Below are 21,948 nucleotides of genomic sequence, written 5' to 3' on the forward strand. Positions count from 1 at the left end.
TGATCTACTGTGTAACCAACCGGTATGTCATCTTCCTCGCGTTATCCCGTCATTCTGCCACGGCTCATGTAAGATGATCCTAGACACGGTATGCGGCGAGCTGAACTGTATCTACACTGTTCATGTCTCGCAACCCGGACTTCAAGGGGCGCGTCTCCCTCGGCGGACATTCTCTAGGCAGCGTCATACTGTATGATCTACTGTGTAACCAACCGGTATGTCATCTTCCTCGCGTTATCCCGTCATTCTGCCACGGCTCATGTAAGATGATCCTAGACACGGTATGCGGCGAGCTGAACCGTATCTACACTCTGTTCATGTCTCGCAACCCGGACTTCAAGGGGCGCGTCTCCCTCGGCGGACATTCTCTAGGCAGCGTCATACTGTATGATCTACTGTGTAACCAACCGGTATGTCATCTTCCTCGCGTTATCCCGTCATTCTGCCACGGCTCATGTAAGATGATCCTAGACACGGTATGCGGCGAGCTGAACCGTATCTACACACTGTTCATGTCTCGCAACCCGGACTTCAAGGGGCGCGTCTCCCTCGGCGGACATTCTCTAGGCAGTGTCATACTGTATGACCTACTGTGTAACCAACCGGTATGTCATCTTCCTCGCGTTATCCCGTCATTCTGCCACGGCTCATGTAAGATGATCCTAGACACGGTATGCGGCGAGCTGAACCGTATCTACACTCTGTTCATGTCTCGCAACCCGGACTTCAAGGGGCGCGTCTCCCTCGGCGGACATTCTCTAGGCAGCGTCATACTGTATGATCTACTGTGTAACCAACCGGTATGTCATCTTCCTCGCGTTATCCCGTCATTCTGCCACGGCTCATGTAAGATGATCCTAGACACGGTATGCGGCGAGCTGAACCGTATCTACACTGTTCATGTCTCGCAACCCGGACTTCAAGGGGCGCGTCTCCCTCGGCGGACATTCTCTAGGCAGCGTCATACTGTATGATCTACTGTGTAACCAACCGGTATGTCATCTTCCTCGCGTTATCCCGTCATTCTGCCACGGCTCATGTAAGATGATCCTAGACACGGTATGCGGCGAGCTGAACCGTATCTACACTGTTCATGTCTCGCAACCCGGACTTCAAGGGGCGCGTCTCCCTCGGCGGACATTCTCTAGGCAGTGTCATACTGTATGATCTACTATGTAACCAACCGGTATGTCATCTTCCTCGCGTTATCCCGTCATTCTGCCACGGCTCATGTAAGATGATCCTAGACACGGTATGCGGCGAGCTGAACCGTATCTACACTGTTCATGTCTCGCAACCCGGACTTCAAGGGGCGCGTCTCCCTCGGCGGACATTCTCTAGGCAGCGTCATACTGTATGATCTACTGTGTAACCAACCGGTATGTCATCTTCCTCGCGTTATCCCGTCATTCTGCCACGGCTCATGTAAGATGATCCTAGACACGGTATGCGGCGAGCTGAACCGTATCTACACTCTGTTCATGTCTCGCAACCCGGACTTCAAGGGGCGCGTCTCCCTCGGCGGACATTCTCTAGGCAGCGTCATACTGTATGATCTACTGTGTAACCAACCGGTATGTCATCTTCCTCGCGTTATCCCGTCATTCTGCCACGGCTCATGTAAGATGATCCTAGACACGGTATGCGGCGAGCTGAACCGTATCTACACTGTTCATGTCTCGCAACCCGGACTTCAAGGGGCGCGTCTCCCTCGGCGGACATTCTCTAGGCAGTGTCATACTGTATGATCTACTATGTAACCAACCGGTATGTCATCTTCCTCGCGTTATCCCGTCATTCTGCCACGGCTCATGTAAGATGATCCTAGACACGGTATGCGGCGAGCTGAACCGTATCTACACTGTTCATGTCTCGCAACCCGGACTTCAAGGGGCGCGTCTCCCTCGGCGGACATTCTCTAGGCAGTGTCATACTGTATGATCTACTGTGTAACCAACCGGTATGTCATCTTCCTCGCGTTATCCCGTCATTCTGCCACGGCTCATGTAAGATGATCCTAGACACGGTATGCGGCGAGCTGAACCGTATCTACACTGTTCAAGTCTCGCAACCCGGACTTCAAGGGGCGCGTCTCCCTCGGCGGACATTCTCTAGGCAGTGTCATACTGTATGATCTACTATGTAACCAACCGGTATGTCATCTTCCTCGCGTTATCCCGTCATTCTGCCACGGCTCATGTAAGATGATCCTAGACACGGTATGCGGCGAGCTAAACCGTATCTACACTCTGTTCATGTCTCGCAACCCGGACTTCAAGGGGCGCGTCTCCCTCGGCGGACATTCTCTAGGCAGCGTCATACTGTATGATCTACTGTGTAACCAACCGGTATGTCATCTTCCTCGCGTTATCCCGTCATTCTGCCACGGCTCATGTAAGATGATCCTAGACACGGTATGCGGCGAGCTGAACTGTATCTACACTGTTCATGTCTCGCAACCCGGACTTCAAGGGGCGCGTCTCCCTCGGCGGACATTCTCTAGGCAGCGTCATACTGTATGATCTACTGTGTAACCAACCGGTATGTCATCTTCCTCGCGTTATCCCGTCATTCTGCCACGGCTCATGTAAGATGATCCTAGACACGGTATGCGGCGAGCTGAACCGTATCTACACTCTGTTCATGTCTCGCAACCCGGACTTCAAGGGGCGCGTCTCCCTCGGCGGACATTCTCTAGGCAGCGTCATACTGTATGATCTACTGTGTAACCAACCGGTATGTCATCTTCCTCGCGTTATCCCGGCATTCTGCCACGGCTCATGTAAGATGATCCTAGACACGGTATGCGGCGAGCTGAACCGTATCTACACTCTGTTCATGTCTCGCAACCCGGACTTCAAGGGGCGCGTCTCCCTCGGCGGACATTCTCTAGGCAGCGTCATACTGTATGATCTACTGTGTAACCAACCGGTATGTCATCTTCCTCGCGTTATCCCGTCATTCTGCCACGGCTCATGTAAGATGATCCTAGACACGGTATGCGGCGAGCTGAACTGTATCTACACTGTTCATGTCTCGCAACCCGGACTTCAAGGGGCGCGTCTCCCTCGGCGGACATTCTCTAGGCAGCGTCATACTGTATGATCTACTGTGTAACCAACCGGTATGTCATCTTCCTCGCGTTATCCCGGCATTCTGCCACGGCTCATGTAAGATGATCCTAGACACGGTATGCGGCGAGCTGAACCGTATCTACACTCTGTTCATGTCTCGCAACCCGGACTTCAAGGGGCGCGTCTCCCTCGGCGGACATTCTCTAGGCAGCGTCATACTGTATGATCTACTGTGTAACCAACCGGTATGTCATCTTCCTCGCGTTATCCCGGCATTCTGCCACGGCTCATGTAAGATGATCCTAGACACGGTATGCGGCGAGCTGAACTGTATCTACACTGTTCATGTCTCGCAACCCGGACTTCAAGGGGCGCGTCTCCCTCGGCGGACATTCTCTAGGCAGCGTCATACTGTATGATCTACTGTGTAACCAACCGGTATGTCATCTTCCTCGCGTTATCCCGTCATTCTGCCACGGCTCATGTAAGATGATCCTAGACACGGTATGCGGCGAGCTGAACCGTATCTACACTGTTCATGTCTCGCAACCCGGACTTCAAGGGGCGTGTCTCCCTCGGCGGACATTCTCTAGGCAGCGTCATACTGTATGATCTACTGTGTAACCAACCGGTATGTCATCTTCCTCGCGTTATCCCGTCATTCTGCCACGGCTCATGTAAGATGATCCTAGACACGGTATGCGGCGAGCTGAACTGTATCTACACTGTTCATGTCTCGCAACCCGGACTTCAAGGGGCGCGTCTCCCTCGGCGGACATTCTCTAGGCAGCGTCATACTGTATGATCTACTGTGTAACCAACCGGTATGTCATCTTCCTCGCGTTATCCCGTCATTCTGCCACGGCTCATGTAAGATGATCCTAGACACGGTATGCGGCGAGCTGAACCGTATCTACACTGTTCATGTCTCGCAACCCGGACTTCAAGGGGCGTGTCTCCCTCGGCGGACATTCTCTAGGCAGCGTCATACTGTATGATCTACTGTGTAACCAACCGGTATGTCATCTTCCTCGCGTTATCCCGTCATTCTGCCACGGCTCATGTAAGATGATCCTAGACACGGTATGCGGCGAGCTGAACTGTATCTACACTGTTCATGTCTCGCAACCCGGACTTCAAGGGGCGCGTCTCCCTCGGCGGACATTCTCTAGGCAGCGTCATACTGTATGATCTACTGTGTAACCAACCGGTATGTCATCTTCCTCGCGTTATCCCGTCATTCTGCCACGGCTCATGTAAGATGATCCTAGACACGGTATGCGGCGAGCTGAACCGTATCTACACTGTTCATGTCTCGCAACCCGGACTTCAAGGGGCGCGTCTCCCTCGGCGGACATTCTCTAGGCAGCGTCATACTGTATGATCTACTGTGTAACCAACCGGTATGTCATCTTCCTCGCGTTATCCCGTCATTCTGCCACGGCTCATGTAAGATGATCCTAGACACGGTATGCGGCGAGCTGAACTGTATCTACACTGTTCATGTCTCGCAACCCGGACTTCAAGGGGCGCGTCTCCCTCGGCGGACATTCTCTAGGCAGCGTCATACTGTATGATCTACTGTGTAACCAACCGGTATGTCATCTTCCTCGCGTTATCCCGTCATTCTGCCACGGCTCATGTAAGATGATCCTAGACACGGTATGCGGCGAGCTGAACCGTATCTACACTCTGTTCATGTCTCGCAACCCGGACTTCAAGGGGCGCGTCTCCCTCGGCGGACATTCTCTAGGCAGCGTCATACTGTATGATCTACTGTGTAACCAACCGGTATGTCATCTTCCTCGCGTTATCCCGTCATTCTGCCACGGCTCATGTAAGATGATCCTAGACACGGTATGCGGCGAGCTGAACTGTATCTACACTGTTCATGTCTCGCAACCCGGACTTCAAGGGGCGCGTCTCCCTCGGCGGACATTCTCTAGGCAGCGTCATACTGTATGATCTACTGTGTAACCAACCGGTATGTCATCTTCCTCGCGTTATCCCGTCATTCTGCCACGGCTCATGTAAGATGATCCTAGACACGGTATGCGGCGAGCTGAACTGTATCTACACTGTTCATGTCTCGCAACCCGGACTTCAAGGGGCGCGTCTCCCTCGGCGGACATTCTCTAGGCAGCGTCATACTGTATGATCTACTGTGTAACCAACCGGTATGTCATCTTCCTCGCGTTATCCCGTCATTCTGCCACGGCTCATGTAAGATGATCCTAGACACGGTATGCGGCGAGCTGAACCGTATCTACACTGTTCATGTCTCGCAACCCGGACTTCAAGGGGCGCGTCTCCCTCGGCGGACATTCTCTAGGCAGTGTCATACTGTATGACCTACTGTGTAACCAACCGGTATGTCATCATCTTCCCCGTGTTATCCCGGCATTCATAAGTTCAAATTGTATTAATGTTAGTTTCTGAGTAACATAACTGGTATTATTCATTAGTGGAAACTGTGTGGCTTGTGAATGTGTTATCTGATTTACTATATGTGTTGTTTTTGCCTGTTTGTTTCCCAAAGGTTTAAATATATAAATAAATAAATTCTGCCACGGCTCTTGGGCAGCCTGGGGTCTGCTTGACAACTAATCCAAAAAATCGACGTAGGCACTAGTTTTTACAAAAGCAACTGCCGTCTGACCTTCCAACCTAGAGGGGAAACTAGCGACTAAAAAAGTCGCCGTGGACGAGCGGCCTAATATGTTTTCCATCGTATTTTCACGGAAACTTACGAACGTGTCTTGCTATTTCAGTCAGTCCCGGTACAAAATTACTGACTGACTGAACTAGCATGACAAATATGAACGTTTCCATGAAAATACGAAGAAAAAAAATAATGCACTACATCTGTAAAGAATACAGACATCTTCCTGTACAAAACCATAATTATGGTATACAATTTTCTCCTAAAACGTATTGTTGTTCCAGATACCACGGAACCCCGTAAAGCCTCGCAACGAGAAGACATACATCAGCGGAACGGCAGCCAACAATCCCACAATGCAGTACCCCACTCTATGCTTCGAGCCTTTGGCGCTGTACGCCCTGGGGAGCCCTATCGGTGAGTCGCTCCCTCGGTACAGCAAGGCTTGGAGCGAGAAGACGAACTGCAGGGGAACGGCAGCCAACAATCCCACAATGCAGTACCCCACTCTATGCTTCGAGCCTTTGGCGCTGTACGCCCTGGGGAGCCCTATCGGTGAGTCGCTCCCTCGGTACAGCAAGGCTTGGAGCGAGAAGACGAACTGCAGGGGAACGGCAGCCAACAATCCCACAATGCAGTACCCCACTCTATGCTTCGAGCCTTTGGCGCTGTACGCCCTGGGGAGCCCTATCGGTGAGTCGCTCCCTCGGTACAGCAAGGCTTGGAGCGAGAAGACGAACTGCAGGGGAACGGCAGCCAACAATCCCACAATGCAGTACCCCACTCTATGCTTCGAGCCTTTGGCGCTGTACGCCCTGGGGAGCCCTATCGGTGAGTCGCTCCCTCGGTACAGCAAGGCTTGGAGCGAGAAGACGAACTGCAGGGGAACGGCAGCCAACAATCCCACAATGCAGTACCCCACTCTATGCTTCGAGCCTTTGGCGCTGTACGCCTTGGGGAGCCCTATCGGTGAGTTACTCCCTCGGTACAGCAAGGCTTGGAGTGAGAAGACGAACTGCAGGGGAACGGCAGCCAATAATCCCACAATGCAGTACCCCACTCTAGGCTTCGAGCCTTTGGCGCTGTACGCCCTGGGGAGCCCTATCGGTGAGTCGCTCCCTCGATACAGCAAGGCTTGGAGCGAGAAGACGAACTGCAGGGGAACGGCAGCCAACAATCCCACAATGCAGTATCCCACTCTATGCTTCGAGCCTTTGGCGCTGTACGCCCTGGGGAGCCCTATTGGTGAGTCGCCCCATACATCAGTAAGGCTCGGAACAGGTTCAAAATATACGTAAAGACCGAATTCGCTCTATACATATGCCTTCGGAAGCCCTATTGATGAGTTACCCTTACTCTCTGCATACCGCACGGCTTTCATTCCATTGTAAGGAAATCATTGTTTCGCATCACTTATTCGGAAAAGGGTTTTTTCTTCCCCGCTAGGAGGGATCAAAGTGGCACTTTTCCTCCCTGCTAGGGGGATCAAATTTGAAACATAAAAGCAGTATGTGTCACACGGTATCAAAATTATTTCGTCTTGGGCGTTAACACTTGAATCCCTCACTACGTTCGGGATTCTATTGTAGAATCCATCGCTTCATTCAGGATTCAATGGTACTCCTTGACGGAAATATATCATTTTGATGCCTTGTAACTATAGTGTCAGCTACGCAGACTGTTACCCGCTATTCATAAACGCGCTACAAACCTCAATTAGCTAATAATCGTTTGTCCTTATCTGTCATTTTGACTTATGTATTTGTAAGAAAGGGATAAAACATAGTGTAAATAAGGCCCGTAAAGTTTTATGAATAAGGGGGTTAAAATATATAAACCAAACAGGTTCTAAACCTTATGCCATGAGCTGGCGACTATTTTGTTTTGTCTGTGGTTTTCTATTTTGTCAGTGTAAGTATATATCGTTTTACTGTCTGAACAAATAATTTTTGACTCTATTCAATCCTAGTAGAATTCCACTCCAAACCCACTACAGACCACAATACTATGTATCAATCTACCTACCTAATATTTACCTACCTACCAACCTATCTTGTACCCATCTGTAGCACAATGGTGAGCTTGAGCCTTTTTTTCACCCACTTTCATTTTAGTCATATAGAAGCAAAGTCAGCAACATCCACTACAAAAAAACCGGGCAAGTGCGAGTCGGACTCGCGCACCAAGGGTTCCGTACCATAATGCAAAAAAAACGGAAAAAAATGCCCACCCATCACCCATCACCCATCCATCCAAGTACTGACTACGCCCGACGTTGCTTAACTTTGGTCAAAAATCACGTTTGTTGTATGGGAGCCCCATTTAAATCTTTATTTTATTCTGTTTTTAGTATTTGTTGTTATAGCGGCAACAGAAAATTTCAACTGCCTAGCTATCACGGTTCGTAAGATACAGCCTGGTGACAGACAGACGGACGGACGGACGGACGGACGGACGGACGGACGGACGGACGGACGGACGGACGGACAGCGAAGTCTTAGTAATAGGGTCCCGTTTTACCCTTTGGGTACGGAACCCTAAAAAGAATTAAAATATGTATCCTGGTCACGGCACCAAATTGTAACGCTCTTACTATATGAAAGTATGTTAAGTTTTATGCTGAAATTCGTTCCAAATCTTTACTATTTGCTTATTGCAGCCATATTCGAGTGCATCCGTGGTGTGGACATGCTAGGCAGCGATTTCTACCTGCCCACGTGCCGCAACTTCTTCAATATCTTTCACCCCTACGACCCCATAGCGTACAGGTAATTATATATTTCAAACTCGTTGGGTAGGATGACAGCTGTCATTTCAATACAATTTTGCTAGATTTGGCGTTTATAGGTTATAAATTATATGGAGATGACACCGAACCTACTCTTCGCGTTTGAAAAATATTACGACTTTTTTTTCAAGAAAAAATATTTAGGTCCAAACGGATAAGTGGCATATGGGGAAGTGTAGCTGGCGTTCACATTGGGGCCTGTTTACACATTGATTAGTGTTTATTAGAAGCTTATACATTTGCTACTTACGTTTAATGGTAAATATATGAACTAGCAATAAAAACTAATGAATGTGTAAACAGGCCCAAAATATGACGCCCAGCCACACTTACCTGTACCTATTGTCCTTAATTAAAAATTAACGTATCGAGAGCAATTTTAGCCATTACGGAAATTAATTATACAAATAATCAGTGTGTAGAGAACGCCTAAGAGCAGACTCGAATGATTTTCTAATTGGAACACACGATATAAATATCATAGAGTGCTAAAATCATAACCCCTCCTTTAGAGCCACGTCTGTGTAGTCCATAGTCTTCGAGCAACACGGAAGGGAGGCGGCATTCGCACTATTTCCCCTCTGCCGAGGTACAAGATTAGCGCGTCAATCTAATCTAGCGCGGGTAATAAAACTAGTTGCACTTGGATTTTTCACTAGACCGAGTCCAGACGCGCGCGTGAACACTGCTGCACAAAAATGCCTGTTTGCTCGGTTTTTTGTTATAAAAAGAGGTCGGGGACATCAAATTTACAAAAAGAAAGTGTTACATTTCACATGTAATATTTTTTTTAAATTATCATACGTTTAATTACATTCAAACACAATTATTATATTTTAGTCTCATGTAATTGTTGGATTTATCGATTTTGCTCGCTCAGTACAAATTGCGGATCGGTCGAGCGACAAATCCGACTTCTCATCTCTCAGAATACAATAACATACTTCAAGAAAAATGTGTTAGTGTGCGTGTTGTGACACTTGTCACTCGTCCGTACACAAAAAGAGATCGAGGTTTGCAAGATTTGTCTTTGACGTGTGTCATTTTCTATGTATTTGTGTCGTCATTACAGATTGGATTTTGTATGTAAGTGTGTGAGAAGTGCGACTGTGTGCACCTTTCCCCCCGCGAAAAATGGCAGAAAGATTTGTACGGTGAGATATCGCTTGGGCCCCTCCCTTCCGATGTATCGGAAGCCGGTGTTGCTCGAAGTCCATAGTCCATTAAAATAGTATTAAAATAAAATGTTTATTTTGTTTTTTGTTTTTAGGCTCGAGCCTTTGGTGAACCCCGCGCTCCAAGATGTAAAGCCTTCGCTAATACCGCACCACAAGGGAAGAAAACGAATGCATTTAGGTAAGAAATCATAATTTTTTTAAATGTTTTCATTGGTCTGGTATCAATTTCCTTTGAATTTTTGACCAAATATAATAATTACTGTGAAAGTGCTTGACATCACTACACCTTATAAAACAAAATCCCCCGCGCCGCGTCTGTCTGTTTGTGTGTATGTATGTTCGCGATAAACTCAAAAACTACTGAACAGATTTTCATGCGGATTTCACCTATCAATAGAGTGATTTATGTTTTGGTTTGCTTTCCAGAGTTGAAAGATACCATGGCCCGAGTGGGGGCAGACTTGAAGCAGAAACTGGTGGAGTCGATCAAGAGCACGTGGTCCTCCATGTGGCCCTCAGCCGCCCCACCGGACCACCAGCTCGAGAAGGTATGTTTCTTTGGCCCTTTGCTATAGGGACCGTGCGCGTTGGTCTGCCATCTTGTGGCCTGAATCGGAAACACATGTACATTGCCAAAGCAAGTGCTACCGTTCTCGTCGGTGCGTTTTCTTGTGCATAGTAGGTTCTGCCATCTTGTGGGCTACATCGGAAGCATTAACGATACATTTACGCCTCGTGCCAAAAATCTGACCGCTCCTATGCTGCCCCCTATAGTTCATGCACGGGGCCTATGCAACAGGGTGGGCTATGCAGTACTACGGAAATCATATAATGCCCTATACCAAAGGTATGGTGCCATCTTTTCGACATTAAACAAATTTAACACATATCAATGAAAAAATAAGGATCAAAGTCAAATGGCGTTCTAAAAGTGTTAATCATTTGTGTCGAAAGATGGCAGTAAATGTACTGACTACATAATTTACTCTGACTATATTCCTCTAGTCTAAATTCTCTTTAGATTTATTGAACTATAATATTCATAATGCAACATCTTTAATATATTTTTTTTTAGAAAATATTTATAACAAGGCACTAAATCATAGATTCTTTTTCAGGTCGTGGAAGAGGAGATAGAAAAAGAGCAGCTAGAGGAAGAGAGTACGAAGGATGAACCCGTCCAGCCTGATGTGGTATAATTATATTATGTATTTAGTATTTTCACAGAATAAATAATAGTACTAGGTACAGAAGGTTGACTCTCTAACAAAACGCGTCTGTTACGACAGATATGACCGCTATAGTTCGTTTTTTTTAGCATTAGAAATAAGGTAAACAAACTTGATGTGTATTTTAATTGAAAAACACGTTTTAAAAATAAGTCACGGCAAATATGTAACAATTATGAATCTAATACGATCATTTATATCCTTCTGCTTTCATAAGTAATAGTTACTGATTTTTAAAAAGCGTTTTTCAATTAAAAGATATGTCAAGATTGCTTACCTTCTTTCAAGTTCTTTCTAATGCTAAAAAAAACGAACTATAGGTGGCGCAAGCGCGAGCAGGCGTCCGTTCCGTAGTGGTGCGCGGCAACCACTTCTGCTAGACACCAACATTGGTGTGGGCCGCATGTACTTGTAGTGACGCGACGTAATCGCGGAGTGTTGTATTGCGGTTTCTGCCTCAGAAGTTAATTATATACTAACCATTGGCGGAACGTCCATAGTTGAGATCTTTTAAAGGCCCATAAAAAAATGAACTACAAATTAGCTACCATGTAAACATATTGTATTGTACTTACTGTAATTGTACATTAAGTATTACTCTGTTTTTAGGGTTCCGTGTAAAAACGGGACCCTATTACTAAGACTCTGCTGTCCGTCCGTCCGTCTGTCACCAGGCTGTATCTTACGAACCGTGATAGTTAGTAAGTTGAAATTTTCACAGATGATGTATTTCTGTTGCCGCTATAACAACAAATACTAAAAAGTACGGAACCCTCGGTGGGCGAGTCCGACTCGCACTTGTCCGGTTTTTCAAATTTGACGTTTTTAAATAATAAGTAGAGTAATTCGCCAGTAACCGGCCGGTTTTAGTAACTGGCCGCCCTAAACTAAAAATGGATTCTATTCACCTATAAACAGAATTCATTTTAGTATAAGGCGGCTAGTTATTGAAGGCTGGCCAGTTATTGAAACCTTATACTAAAATGAACTCTGTTTATAGGTGAATAGAATTCATTTTTAGTTTAGGGCGGCTAGTTACTCAATCAGGACCTTCAATAGGATGACGAGGGCTTTCAATGAAATACAGAAATACAATAAAATCACAGCACACGTTACACAATACACATCTTATCCAAAGCAAACCTGTGGATTTGACCCAGGAACCGCCACGGACGTCATCTTCTCCCGTTCGTTTCATAAAACTTTACGGGCCTGATTTGGTTAAATTATGTTTTATCCCTTTCTTACAAACACATAAGTCCGTCCGTAAGTAAACACACCGTCGCGCGGCATTGTATTTAATAATGGCGTAAGCGCCATCGGCAATAGGGTCCGTTTTCATAGATAACGTCACATATAATCTGTTGTCTCAGACCCCGGGCGAGATGCTGGGAAGGCTCAACAACGGACGCCGAGTGGATTATGTCCTACAAGAAGCACCTTTTGAGATGATCAACGAGTACATCTTCGCGATGTCCAGCCACGTCTGCTATTGGTCAGTTCATCATTCATCATCATTTCAGCCTATATACGTCCCACTGCTGGGCACAGGCCTCCTTTCATGCGCGAGAGGGCTTGGGCTATAGTCCCCACGCTAGCCCAATGCGGATTGGGGACTTCACATACACCCTTGAAGTCCTTCGCAGATGTATGCAGGATGTTGGTCAGTTCATATTTAATCAATTCAATAGGGGATATTACTGAAAAAGAAAGAAAGAAAATACATTTATTTAACGCCACAACATATTACATCTAGAAAACAAAGACATACTGACATAAAAAAACATTTGGACGCTAAAATAGGACCCCACTCAGCATAATGCCGCGGCAATCCGTGGCGCTGGTTTTCAGTGGGGACCTGACTTAAAACTATGAGACGACAACACATACGCCAGCGACACACAAAACAGACATAAAGAAAGAGAGAGAGACACTAAAATTTATACATACTGAACAACAACAAAAGAAAAAGGAGAAAAAAAAACATACTAATAACATATAGAAAAAAACAACACTGAATTATAAAATATACACCAAATTAAAAAATATTAAAAAGAAAAAGACAAACTGCAATGTTCTGCCGCCAGAGTGCAGTGCAGTGCGCCTCTAGTAAACTCATAGAGTAACTTATACATACTGTGCCTTAAACTGTTTTTTGACAAGTTTTCACAGACAATAAAATATTACATTGATGCATCAAGGCCGCTTGTTAACAAGGGCCTACCGCGAAACGCGAATATCAAAATTTAGTTATCTGCCTCTTTATCGCTCGAATATGCCAGAGTGATAGAGAGGCAGAAACCGAACTTTCGATTGTCGTGTTTCACGTAAGGCCATGTGATGGACCTAGTGACGCATGATGTGTCATTGATGATGTCAATGAGGTTTGTTTACTGTATGTGCTAGTAGTGCTACCTACGCAGAGCTTTCCCTAATATTCCCTATTGACAAGTAATGTTTGTGAAAGCGTTGGTGGCCTAGCGGTAAGAGCGTGCGACTTTCAATCTGGAGTTCGCAGGTTCAAACCTTTGGTCGTACCAATGAGTTTCTCGAAACTTATGTACGAAATATCATTTGATATTTACCAGTTGCTTTTCGGCGAAGGAAAACATCGTCTACCACCTGACCTTCCAACCCAGAGGGGGAACTAGGCCTTATTGGGATTAGTCCGGTTTCCTCACGATGTTTTCCTTCACCGAAAAGCGACTGGTAAATATCAAATGATATTTCGTACATAAGTTCCTAAAACTCATTGGTACGAGCCGGGGTTTGAACCCGCAACCTCCGGATTGAAAGTCGCACGCTCTTACCGCTAAGCCACCAGCGCTCTTGGTACAGACAGACAACAAAATCAAAGAAATAGAATTTTAGGTAGTAATGTTTACATTTCTAGTAAAAAGTTGCCTAAGACTGGTACGGTTGAATGCCTATCACATATTAATTTACCCTGCCTTTAAAAATAATAGGGTATCTGACTACTAGTCAAATCAGTTTCTTTATTCGAACTGTCAAAACGATTTTGCTACTATGGAATTTATATGAAACACTAGCATGTGACGTCACGATCAAATTACCTACTCTTTTTGGTTTTATACGGGTTTAAAAATATAAATTGTGTCTAAAAATGACTGCTGTCCACGTTTCTCTATTAATCTTCTGGTGCTTTCATGCATGGTGTAAAATAATTTATTTAAAATACAGTCAAATATCCTATTAAAATAAACAACGGGTTGCACTACGGGAGTGCCGGCAGAAGTGAAAACTCAATGACATTGTAACAGTTTTTCGATCAGGTCACATGTCCGTCTTACGAATTTGTCGGTCACGTGACCTGTCGCGAGTTTAAAATTTTTTCCCCATTACAAAAAGTGCACAGCGCCCCTAAAGAAGTTTTCACCTCAAAAACATATTCTCACTGCGTAGGGAATCAGAAGATGTGATGCTTCTCATATTACGTGAGATCTACGACTCCATGGGGGTGCAGCCTGATGTGACCGTCCCGCAGCAGAGCATGACTGTTCAGAGGACCACTATAGTTGCCGGTGTGAGTACATTACACATACACCCTGTATACACATACTGCGTGAGATCTACGACTCCTTGGGGGTCTAGCCTGATGTGACCGTCCCGCAGCAGAGCATGACTGTTCAGAGGACCACTATAGTTGCCGGTGTGAGTACATTACACATACACCCTGTATACACATACTGCGTGAGATCTACGACTCCATGGGGGTCCAGCCTGATGTGACCGCCCGCAACAGAGCATGACTGTTCAGAGGACCACTATAGTTGCCGGCGTGAGTACATTACACATACAACCTGTATACACATACTGCGCGAGATCTACGACTCCATGGGGGTCCAGCCTGATGTGACCGTCCCGCAGCAGGGCATGACTGTTCAGAGGACCACTATAGTTGCCGGTGTGAGTATGTACATTACATATACAATTAAGATTTGGTTATACGTAATATCCTTAGGTGCTGGCTAAAGGAGCCATTTGAGGGTAGATTTTGTTTACTTTTATTTAAATACCTAAAGCAAAAAGAATAGATAGTATAGAGGGGTCCTGTCATTGTAAATTTCGTAGTCACTGTAAATTTACTGCCATCTATCGACACACGACTAAAACTCAAAATGAAAACGTATAAAGTTATCAAAAAATGTATATATATGGATAAATGATTTTATTATTTTTATATCATTTTGATCCATGTTCATTCACTGATATCTATGTGTTAAAATTGTTAAATATGAAACGGTGTCGTCACGCCATCTAGCCGAGGATAGGCTAAAGGTGTATGCGGCATCTATTCGAGAATGACTTTTACTTGAATTCCGAGGCACGTTTTTTCCTTAGACTTTATTCGTCTTATACGAAGTTACATATGTCTTTGCCTAAAGATACAGAGTATACTGCTTAAAGCTTAAAATTGCTTAAAAATACCTCACTGTTAAGTATCTGACAGATGGGAAACTAGGTTTATTTGGATTCGCCCGGTTTCCTCACGATATTTTCCTTCACTTCCTCATATTTAAAAAATCGCTTTGAAAAATTTAGTTGAGCAATACTACAATTATTTTCTTACCTTTGGATGTTCTTCGATTTTATTCTTATAATAGATTTTATTTTCAGTTAACTACTTAACTGAGAGATTGCTGACTAATAAATATATTTGTTTTCAGGGTGAAAGGATCGTGACAACAGGTAAGAACTAATAACAATTATGATTTATTATAATAAGTATTCAAATGCGACTCCACCGCGTATAATGTATACTTGAAATTACCTAAGTTTTGACACATCGATTTAAATTAATTGACTTGTAGAATATTTTTGCACCATAAAATACCTTGCTGTGTTTTGTTTACATTTTGTTAAATAGGGTATTTGACTACTAGTCACATCAGTTCTTTTTTTCGAACTCTCAAAACGATTTGCTACTATGGAATTTATATGAAACATTAGCATGTGACGTCACGATCAAATTACCTACTCTTTATAGTTTTATGCGGGTTTTAAAATAGAAATTGTGTCTAAAAATAACTACTATCTCCGTTTCTCTATTAATTACTCTCTTGTCGTGCTTTATTTTATGCATGGTGTAAAATATGTTATACCTAAAGAAATACACTATAGAGTCAGTACTCTAGTTTATTATATGTCTGTTTTTAGGGTACCGTACCAAAAGGGTAAAAACGGGACCCTATTACTAAGACTCATCTGTCCGTCTGTCCGTCCGTCTGTCTGTCACCAGGCTGTATCTCAAGAACCGTGATAGCTAGACAATTGAAATTTTCACAGATGATGTATTTCTGTTGCCGCTATAACAACAAATACTAAAAACAGAATAAAATAAATATTTAAGTAGGGCTCCCATAGAACAAACGTGATTTTTTTGCCGTTTATTGCGTAATGGTACGGAACCCTTCGTGCGCGAGTCCGACTCGCACTTGGCCGGTTTTTATAAGATTGTGTGTAATATTTATTTAAATCTATTCCAGATGCATCTACCAGTCGGCTGCCGTAGCTAGAAAATATTCTGTAGATTTCATAATACTTATTTATAATAATTATAATTATAGCAATACTACAAATAGCAAAATTTCCAACCTTATACTTTTTTATCTTTAGAAAAAACTCTGTAAAAAGTTAAGAGGAGAGGTTATATCGGGCACTTTAAGCGTATAATATAATAACTTAATATTTAATGAAATTATTTCAAATACAGTCAAAGAATATATTTCCTACTCATTTTGTCCGTCACAGTGACAATAGTATGTCTCCAGCGATTTACATATTGGTCACAGTGACAAGGTACGATATGGCTCAGAAATTAATTTCTTTAACTGTACCGTGATTATAGCTTATTATTTATTTGAATTATTTGCCGCAAAAAAATGCCTGATTTAGAATCGAATGCTTACTTCTGTGGATTCTATTATACTAAAAAAAGAACATCGTTATTTTACTTTATAGATACTGAATTGTGATTCTATTCTTCGACCTAGCGTTTTCCCGGCCTAGCGCCAGGGTCCGCTAAATTCTATTAACTACAAAATTGTGATTCTATTCTTCGACCTAGCGTTTTCCCGGCCTAGCGCCAGGGTCCGCTAAATTCTATTAACTACAAAATTGTGATTCTATTAACTACAAAAAAATAGGGTTTGTCTTTGGACATGAATTCTCTTTCTTCGAGGCTCGCAAATGCAAATAACAAATACATAAATGCAATAAAAAATAATAATAACTGTACGAATACTTATAAACAAAACGAGACATGACCTCGTAGATATAATAGGCTTAACAGTATACTTCAAGATCATACTTTTTTTTTAATTTCAAGTTTATAATTTGTTACAAAAATGATTTTCCATCCGTGGACACCAAACACTTCAATAAACGGTGTATATCGATCCCATATTGAATATACTTATTTTACTTATATATAGGTACTTATGTAGGTACCTATGTAAAAACAGAATAACATCGAGGTCAAAAACATGTATTCGCGCTCAAATAGTTTCATTAAAAATATATTACTTATTTGTATTAAGATACAAAATTGTGATTAGTTAAATAATTGTTTAAAAAAAGGGAAAAATATTATTTTTATAATAAGAAATGTTGTCTCAGCTGGTTCCAATAGGAATGTTGACCAAAAGCCAAATCCACTTATTCTTTCTCTATGGGGAATTTGAAATAAAAAAGAAATTAAGCAGTGACGTCTCTACCTATTTCAAATTACCTAGATACTATTATTTCGATTTATTCAATAGTAATTATCCTCAAAAATTACTGATTTTGTAATAGTTTTCTTGTGCTATTTCATGTATGGCATGAACTAAGGTGTATTCCGATAATTCCGAGAATCACTTATAATTCCATAATTATAGTCCATTTTCGGAATATCCCGCCAGTCTGAAGCATTTGGAATTACCTGAAGACACCTTACAGTCAACATCCCTAATAATATTAGGTTCTTTAAAAAAAAGTCATTGGCGCTGTGGCATACTTTTAGAATCTTTCGTTGCCGTTTAACCGTAATTTTAGCCAATAATACGGGTAAAAACATGAAGTTGGATTGTAAACTTAAATTATTGCTGTATAGCGATTTTTTTGAAATATTAATGATATGTTAATGACGACACCCGAATAATAAGGCACTACAACTTAGCAGCATAATAAAATATATAACCTGTATTGTTTTATGAGAATATGTCAACAAAAAGTCACAGATCTTTGTGAAATTGACGTGTTTTAGAACGAAATAAGAGGCGCTCCATGCTTATTAAGGACTAGATTTTCTATTTGATTTTCTTCGGTTATTTATTTATTTATGTTTGTACACAACTAAATTATATTTTTGTACCCCAGACACTAAAGTTTGACTTTTTACATTCTGGAATATAAAAACAGAGTGTACATAGCGTTAGAAAATATTTTTGTTTTTAATAAGTACATATTGCTGCCTCATATTTGGAAGAAGAGGGAAAGCTTTTTGATTAGGTTTTTTTTAAATTATGCAAGAAAAATGGAGCCCCTAAATGCGTTGTATATGTACAAGTATGTACCTACAGTGCAATTCATTGTATACCTACTAACAATAATTATGGAATAAAGTTTATATTTTACTAAATAACCTTTTTTTATTAATTGCCCATTAAATCTATTTCCTGAGAAAAAATACCTATTAGTAAGTAGGTAATTGTAGTTAATGATACGTTACATTGGGTTACTTGAAATTGTTATATAATTCCAGAATTGACTCTTGATGTACATATTATTATAATACCAGTTTGGGACTTTTCAGAATTATCCGACATTCGGAAGTAACTCGAAATTACCCGAATGCATATTACTGCGGTCTGCGTTTCAACTTTAATTACCAGTAAAATTATGTTTTATTAACGTAAGTATTTTTACTTATAACTAAAGTTTTTATTGTGCCATAATGTAATTGTACCATTTCTAAACAATTTCACGGTAGGTACGTTGCAGTAGGGTATTTTATTATTTTGATACTTATTTTACACGTAATTTTCAAGAAAACTCACCTTAAACCTAAAATTGATAGGTAGTAAAATGAACTGTTTTCAATTAGGTAAAGGACACGTCAAGATTGTTAACCCTTTTTCTAATACTAACAAAACGGAGTACCTATAGCTTCTAATATTTTAACAGACGGTTAGTGATGTAAAAATACTAGTTCTAAGTGAGAGAAATCCAGAAACCCAACCCACAATATGTGATAATTTATTTATACACTTACAAACATAGGTACCTAATACTCTCTTCGTATGATGATATTATGTTGGTCATGGCAATTGAAAGGCAATGAATTTGTGCAGCTACCGTGACAGGTAAACATGAGTTATTTCTTTCACTACGATGCCAAGCTTAAAGACACATATCGTTTTGATATGTGTACTCGCTGGTAAGTGCCACTTAAGGGGAAAGGGGACGAACGCTTCTCCATACAAACGTAGTCCCCATTTTCCTCTATGGATATTGACATTATGTGTGATGTTATTGTCGATGGCGCTTACGCCATTATTAACGATGCTCCGCTGTATATACAATGCCGCGCGACGCTGTGCGGCGTAAGCGCCATCGACAATAAGGTCCCTTTTCATAGATAATGCCCCATGTAAAATATTTCTAGATCATTTGATGTATATTAACCATAGCTATATCCCTTTGTTTAACTTTCTTCGATTATTTGATTACTTATTATAAGAATTAGGAGCGAATTACAAATTCTAATATACAAAAGTTTAAATGCTCCTAACTTCTATAATAATTAAAAATTCGAAAAATATCAAACGAAAGGGCATAGCTGTGGTTCATATACATCAAATTGTGCCAAAATATTTACAATAATGTTAATATCCAGAGAGGAAAAAAAGAACTAGGTACGTTTGTATGGAAAACCTGTTTCGGGCGGTCGTCCACTTTCGTCAAGGGGTTTTTTTAGTAAAAATAAAATGGCGAGTTCTTACGTAGAATCCCCATAGGAAATACCTGTTTTTGAAATATCCAAAAATCATTTGCGTTGATAATTTTGCACAATTATCATGACTTTAAGGATATTTGGCGTTAAAAAAATTAAAGATTAGTATTTATACCTGCCTGACCGCCTGTTGTCTGCGTGTATCTTTAATCGATTGTTTTTTTAAGCTGTATCTTATAGATGAAGTGTATTCTATCTATCTATACTTAGTCATCCGGGGTAAATGTGTCACTTTGGGTAAATGCGTCTATTGAAGATACATATCTTCAGCCCCCTCCACACTCGTGCGCGAATCGCGGCGCGAAGCCGCGAACGCGAGTGTGGCGTCGATTTTCGCAGACAGCGAAATCGACTTCACAGTCGCGTTCGCGGCTTCGCCCGCGATTCACGCACATAGTCTGGAGGGGGCTTTCGAAACGCAACATATTATAAAGCTGTTATAGAGTCTGTTCGGAAAGAGAAGAGTCGTGTAATGTATTGGGCCCCATACATTCCACGACTCTTCTCTTTCCGCACAAACTCTAGCCGTCTACAAAGTTAGGTGACCATACTTCGAACATAAACGGTTGCAACGGTTGGTTGGTAGTTCTTAAATGTTCCGTTAAGATGATATTTTATTTAATAGACGCGTTTATCCCGAGTGACGCATTTCATCCGGTTGACCTTACACTTAATGCAGAAACGTTTTTTATTTTGCAGGTTATATTATAACCGTTGAATGCCGGAATGTCGTAAAAGATTCCTATAAAAATAGTCCAGATATTAATCTTAAAAAAACACTAAACTCACACTCGGCTATTACCAATTGGTTGAATAATCTTCTAACGAAAGGAAAACTGAAAAACATAGGAAAACAAAATGCAATAAAGGCACTAATAACAAAACTAAATAAGAACGGAAAAGGCAATAAAAAACGATGGTCCAAACGCAATTTGCGTAATGGTATAGAAGTGCAAGAATTTCTACATAAGCTAAATAACTTTATTAACCAAAATACGCATAATGCGTACTACGAGAAACGTAGCGATTGTAATTTTGGTTTCGGTAAACCTTCGAAAGCATGCAAAAGACACAAGTCCAGACGGAACGCAGTGAAAAAATCTAAAAAGGCGCGAAATAATAAAGAAAAAGACTATAATAACTACAAGCAACACATGGTTGTAGAAAGATCGAGATATAGATCAAGTGCAAGTGAAAACGAGACACCACTTGAAAGGCAAATGTCTCGCTTTAAGATCGTTGATAATAAACATAAAAAAGTAAGTAAAAAAAGTTCAGAATCTGAAGACCAATCGAGAGAAGCATATTCAGATGAATCTGACGATAGATCAAATGAATCTGATGAAAAACCAAATGAATCTTATGAAAAACCAAATGAATCTTATGAAAAACATTATCAATCTGATGATAAACCAAATACATTTCAGGATTCAAATTCTGATGCAGATACAGACGCTACCGTTGAAAATAATCAACATACGGAAAACTCTGATGAAAGCGCAAATGAAAATACAGAACGAGAATCATCTATAAAACATCCAGACACTGAGTATATGTATTTACAAGGTACTAGATTACAAAAACCTGATTTCAGGGCAGGCCGAGGATTTAAACGTGCTAGGAGACATGATAGACTGCCATACTTTTTACCAAAGCGTTTCAAGTGGGACGATGATATGATTCACCATTTAGACACTTACTGGAAAGCTGGGATTAACGCGTATGACTCAAGCAAGAAGTATCGTTATTGGCATTAAGGGATAAACGAAATAAATACCTTTGTTTTTTTATTTATTAATAATTAGTAAGTAACTGAGACGAAAGGGACGAAGTCACGTTATCGCTTCTCCATTCAAACCTAGCCCCATTTTCCTCTAGATATAAAATAATAACAATTCAGCCTATCCACGTCCCACTGCTGGGCACAGGTCTCCTCTCATGCGCGAGAGGGCTTGGGCTATAGTCCCCACGCTAGCCCAATGTGGATTGGGGACTTCACCT

At 42.1% G+C, this 21,948-nt stretch overlaps 2 protein-coding genes across 3 annotated transcripts in view; both read left to right on the forward strand.

Annotated features, from left to right (window-relative positions):
* The window catches only part of LOC134802307 (uncharacterized), a 153,451-nt gene extending 136,449 nt beyond the window's left edge, over positions 1-17,002 (forward strand). For both annotated transcript variants that reach the window (XM_063774889.1, XM_063774890.1), the window contains 9 exons: positions 6,021-6,153; positions 8,396-8,504; positions 9,795-9,880; positions 10,129-10,250; positions 10,821-10,895; positions 12,305-12,426; positions 14,355-14,475; positions 15,620-15,641; positions 16,439-17,002. In XM_063774889.1, the coding sequence (XP_063630959.1) occupies positions 6,021-6,153; positions 8,396-8,504; positions 9,795-9,880; positions 10,129-10,250; positions 10,821-10,895; positions 12,305-12,426; positions 14,355-14,475; positions 15,620-15,641; positions 16,439-16,464 (816 nt within the window). In that variant the 3' untranslated portion in view covers positions 16,465-17,002. The remainder of the gene's footprint in view (positions 1-6,020; positions 6,154-8,395; positions 8,505-9,794; positions 9,881-10,128; positions 10,251-10,820; positions 10,896-12,304; positions 12,427-14,354; positions 14,476-15,619; positions 15,642-16,438) is intronic.
* A 2,260-nt stretch (positions 17,003-19,262) lies between these two features.
* On the forward strand, positions 19,263-21,725 carry LOC134802409 (uncharacterized). Its single transcript, XM_063775065.1, has 2 exons — positions 19,263-19,371; positions 20,647-21,725. Exons 1-2 carry the CDS (start codon positions 19,326-19,328, stop codon positions 21,702-21,704), a joined length of 1,104 nt encoding a protein of 367 aa, XP_063631135.1. The 5' UTR covers positions 19,263-19,325; the 3' UTR covers positions 21,705-21,725.
* The last annotated feature ends 223 nt before the right edge of the window (positions 21,726-21,948 follow it).

This window comes from Cydia splendana, chromosome 24 (assembly GCF_910591565.1).
Source record: "Cydia splendana chromosome 24, ilCydSple1.2, whole genome shotgun sequence".
Classification (NCBI taxonomy): Eukaryota; Metazoa; Arthropoda; class Insecta; order Lepidoptera; family Tortricidae; genus Cydia; species Cydia splendana.

Coding starts and splice junctions, on each gene's coding strand:
- LOC134802409 (XM_063775065.1), top strand. CDS start 19,326: ATGCCAAGCTTAAAGACACATATCGTTTTGATATGTGTACTCGCTG. Junction 19,372..20,646: donor TTTGATATGTGTACTCGCTG/GTAAGTGCCACT, acceptor TTTATTTTGCAG/GTTATATTATAACCGTTGAA.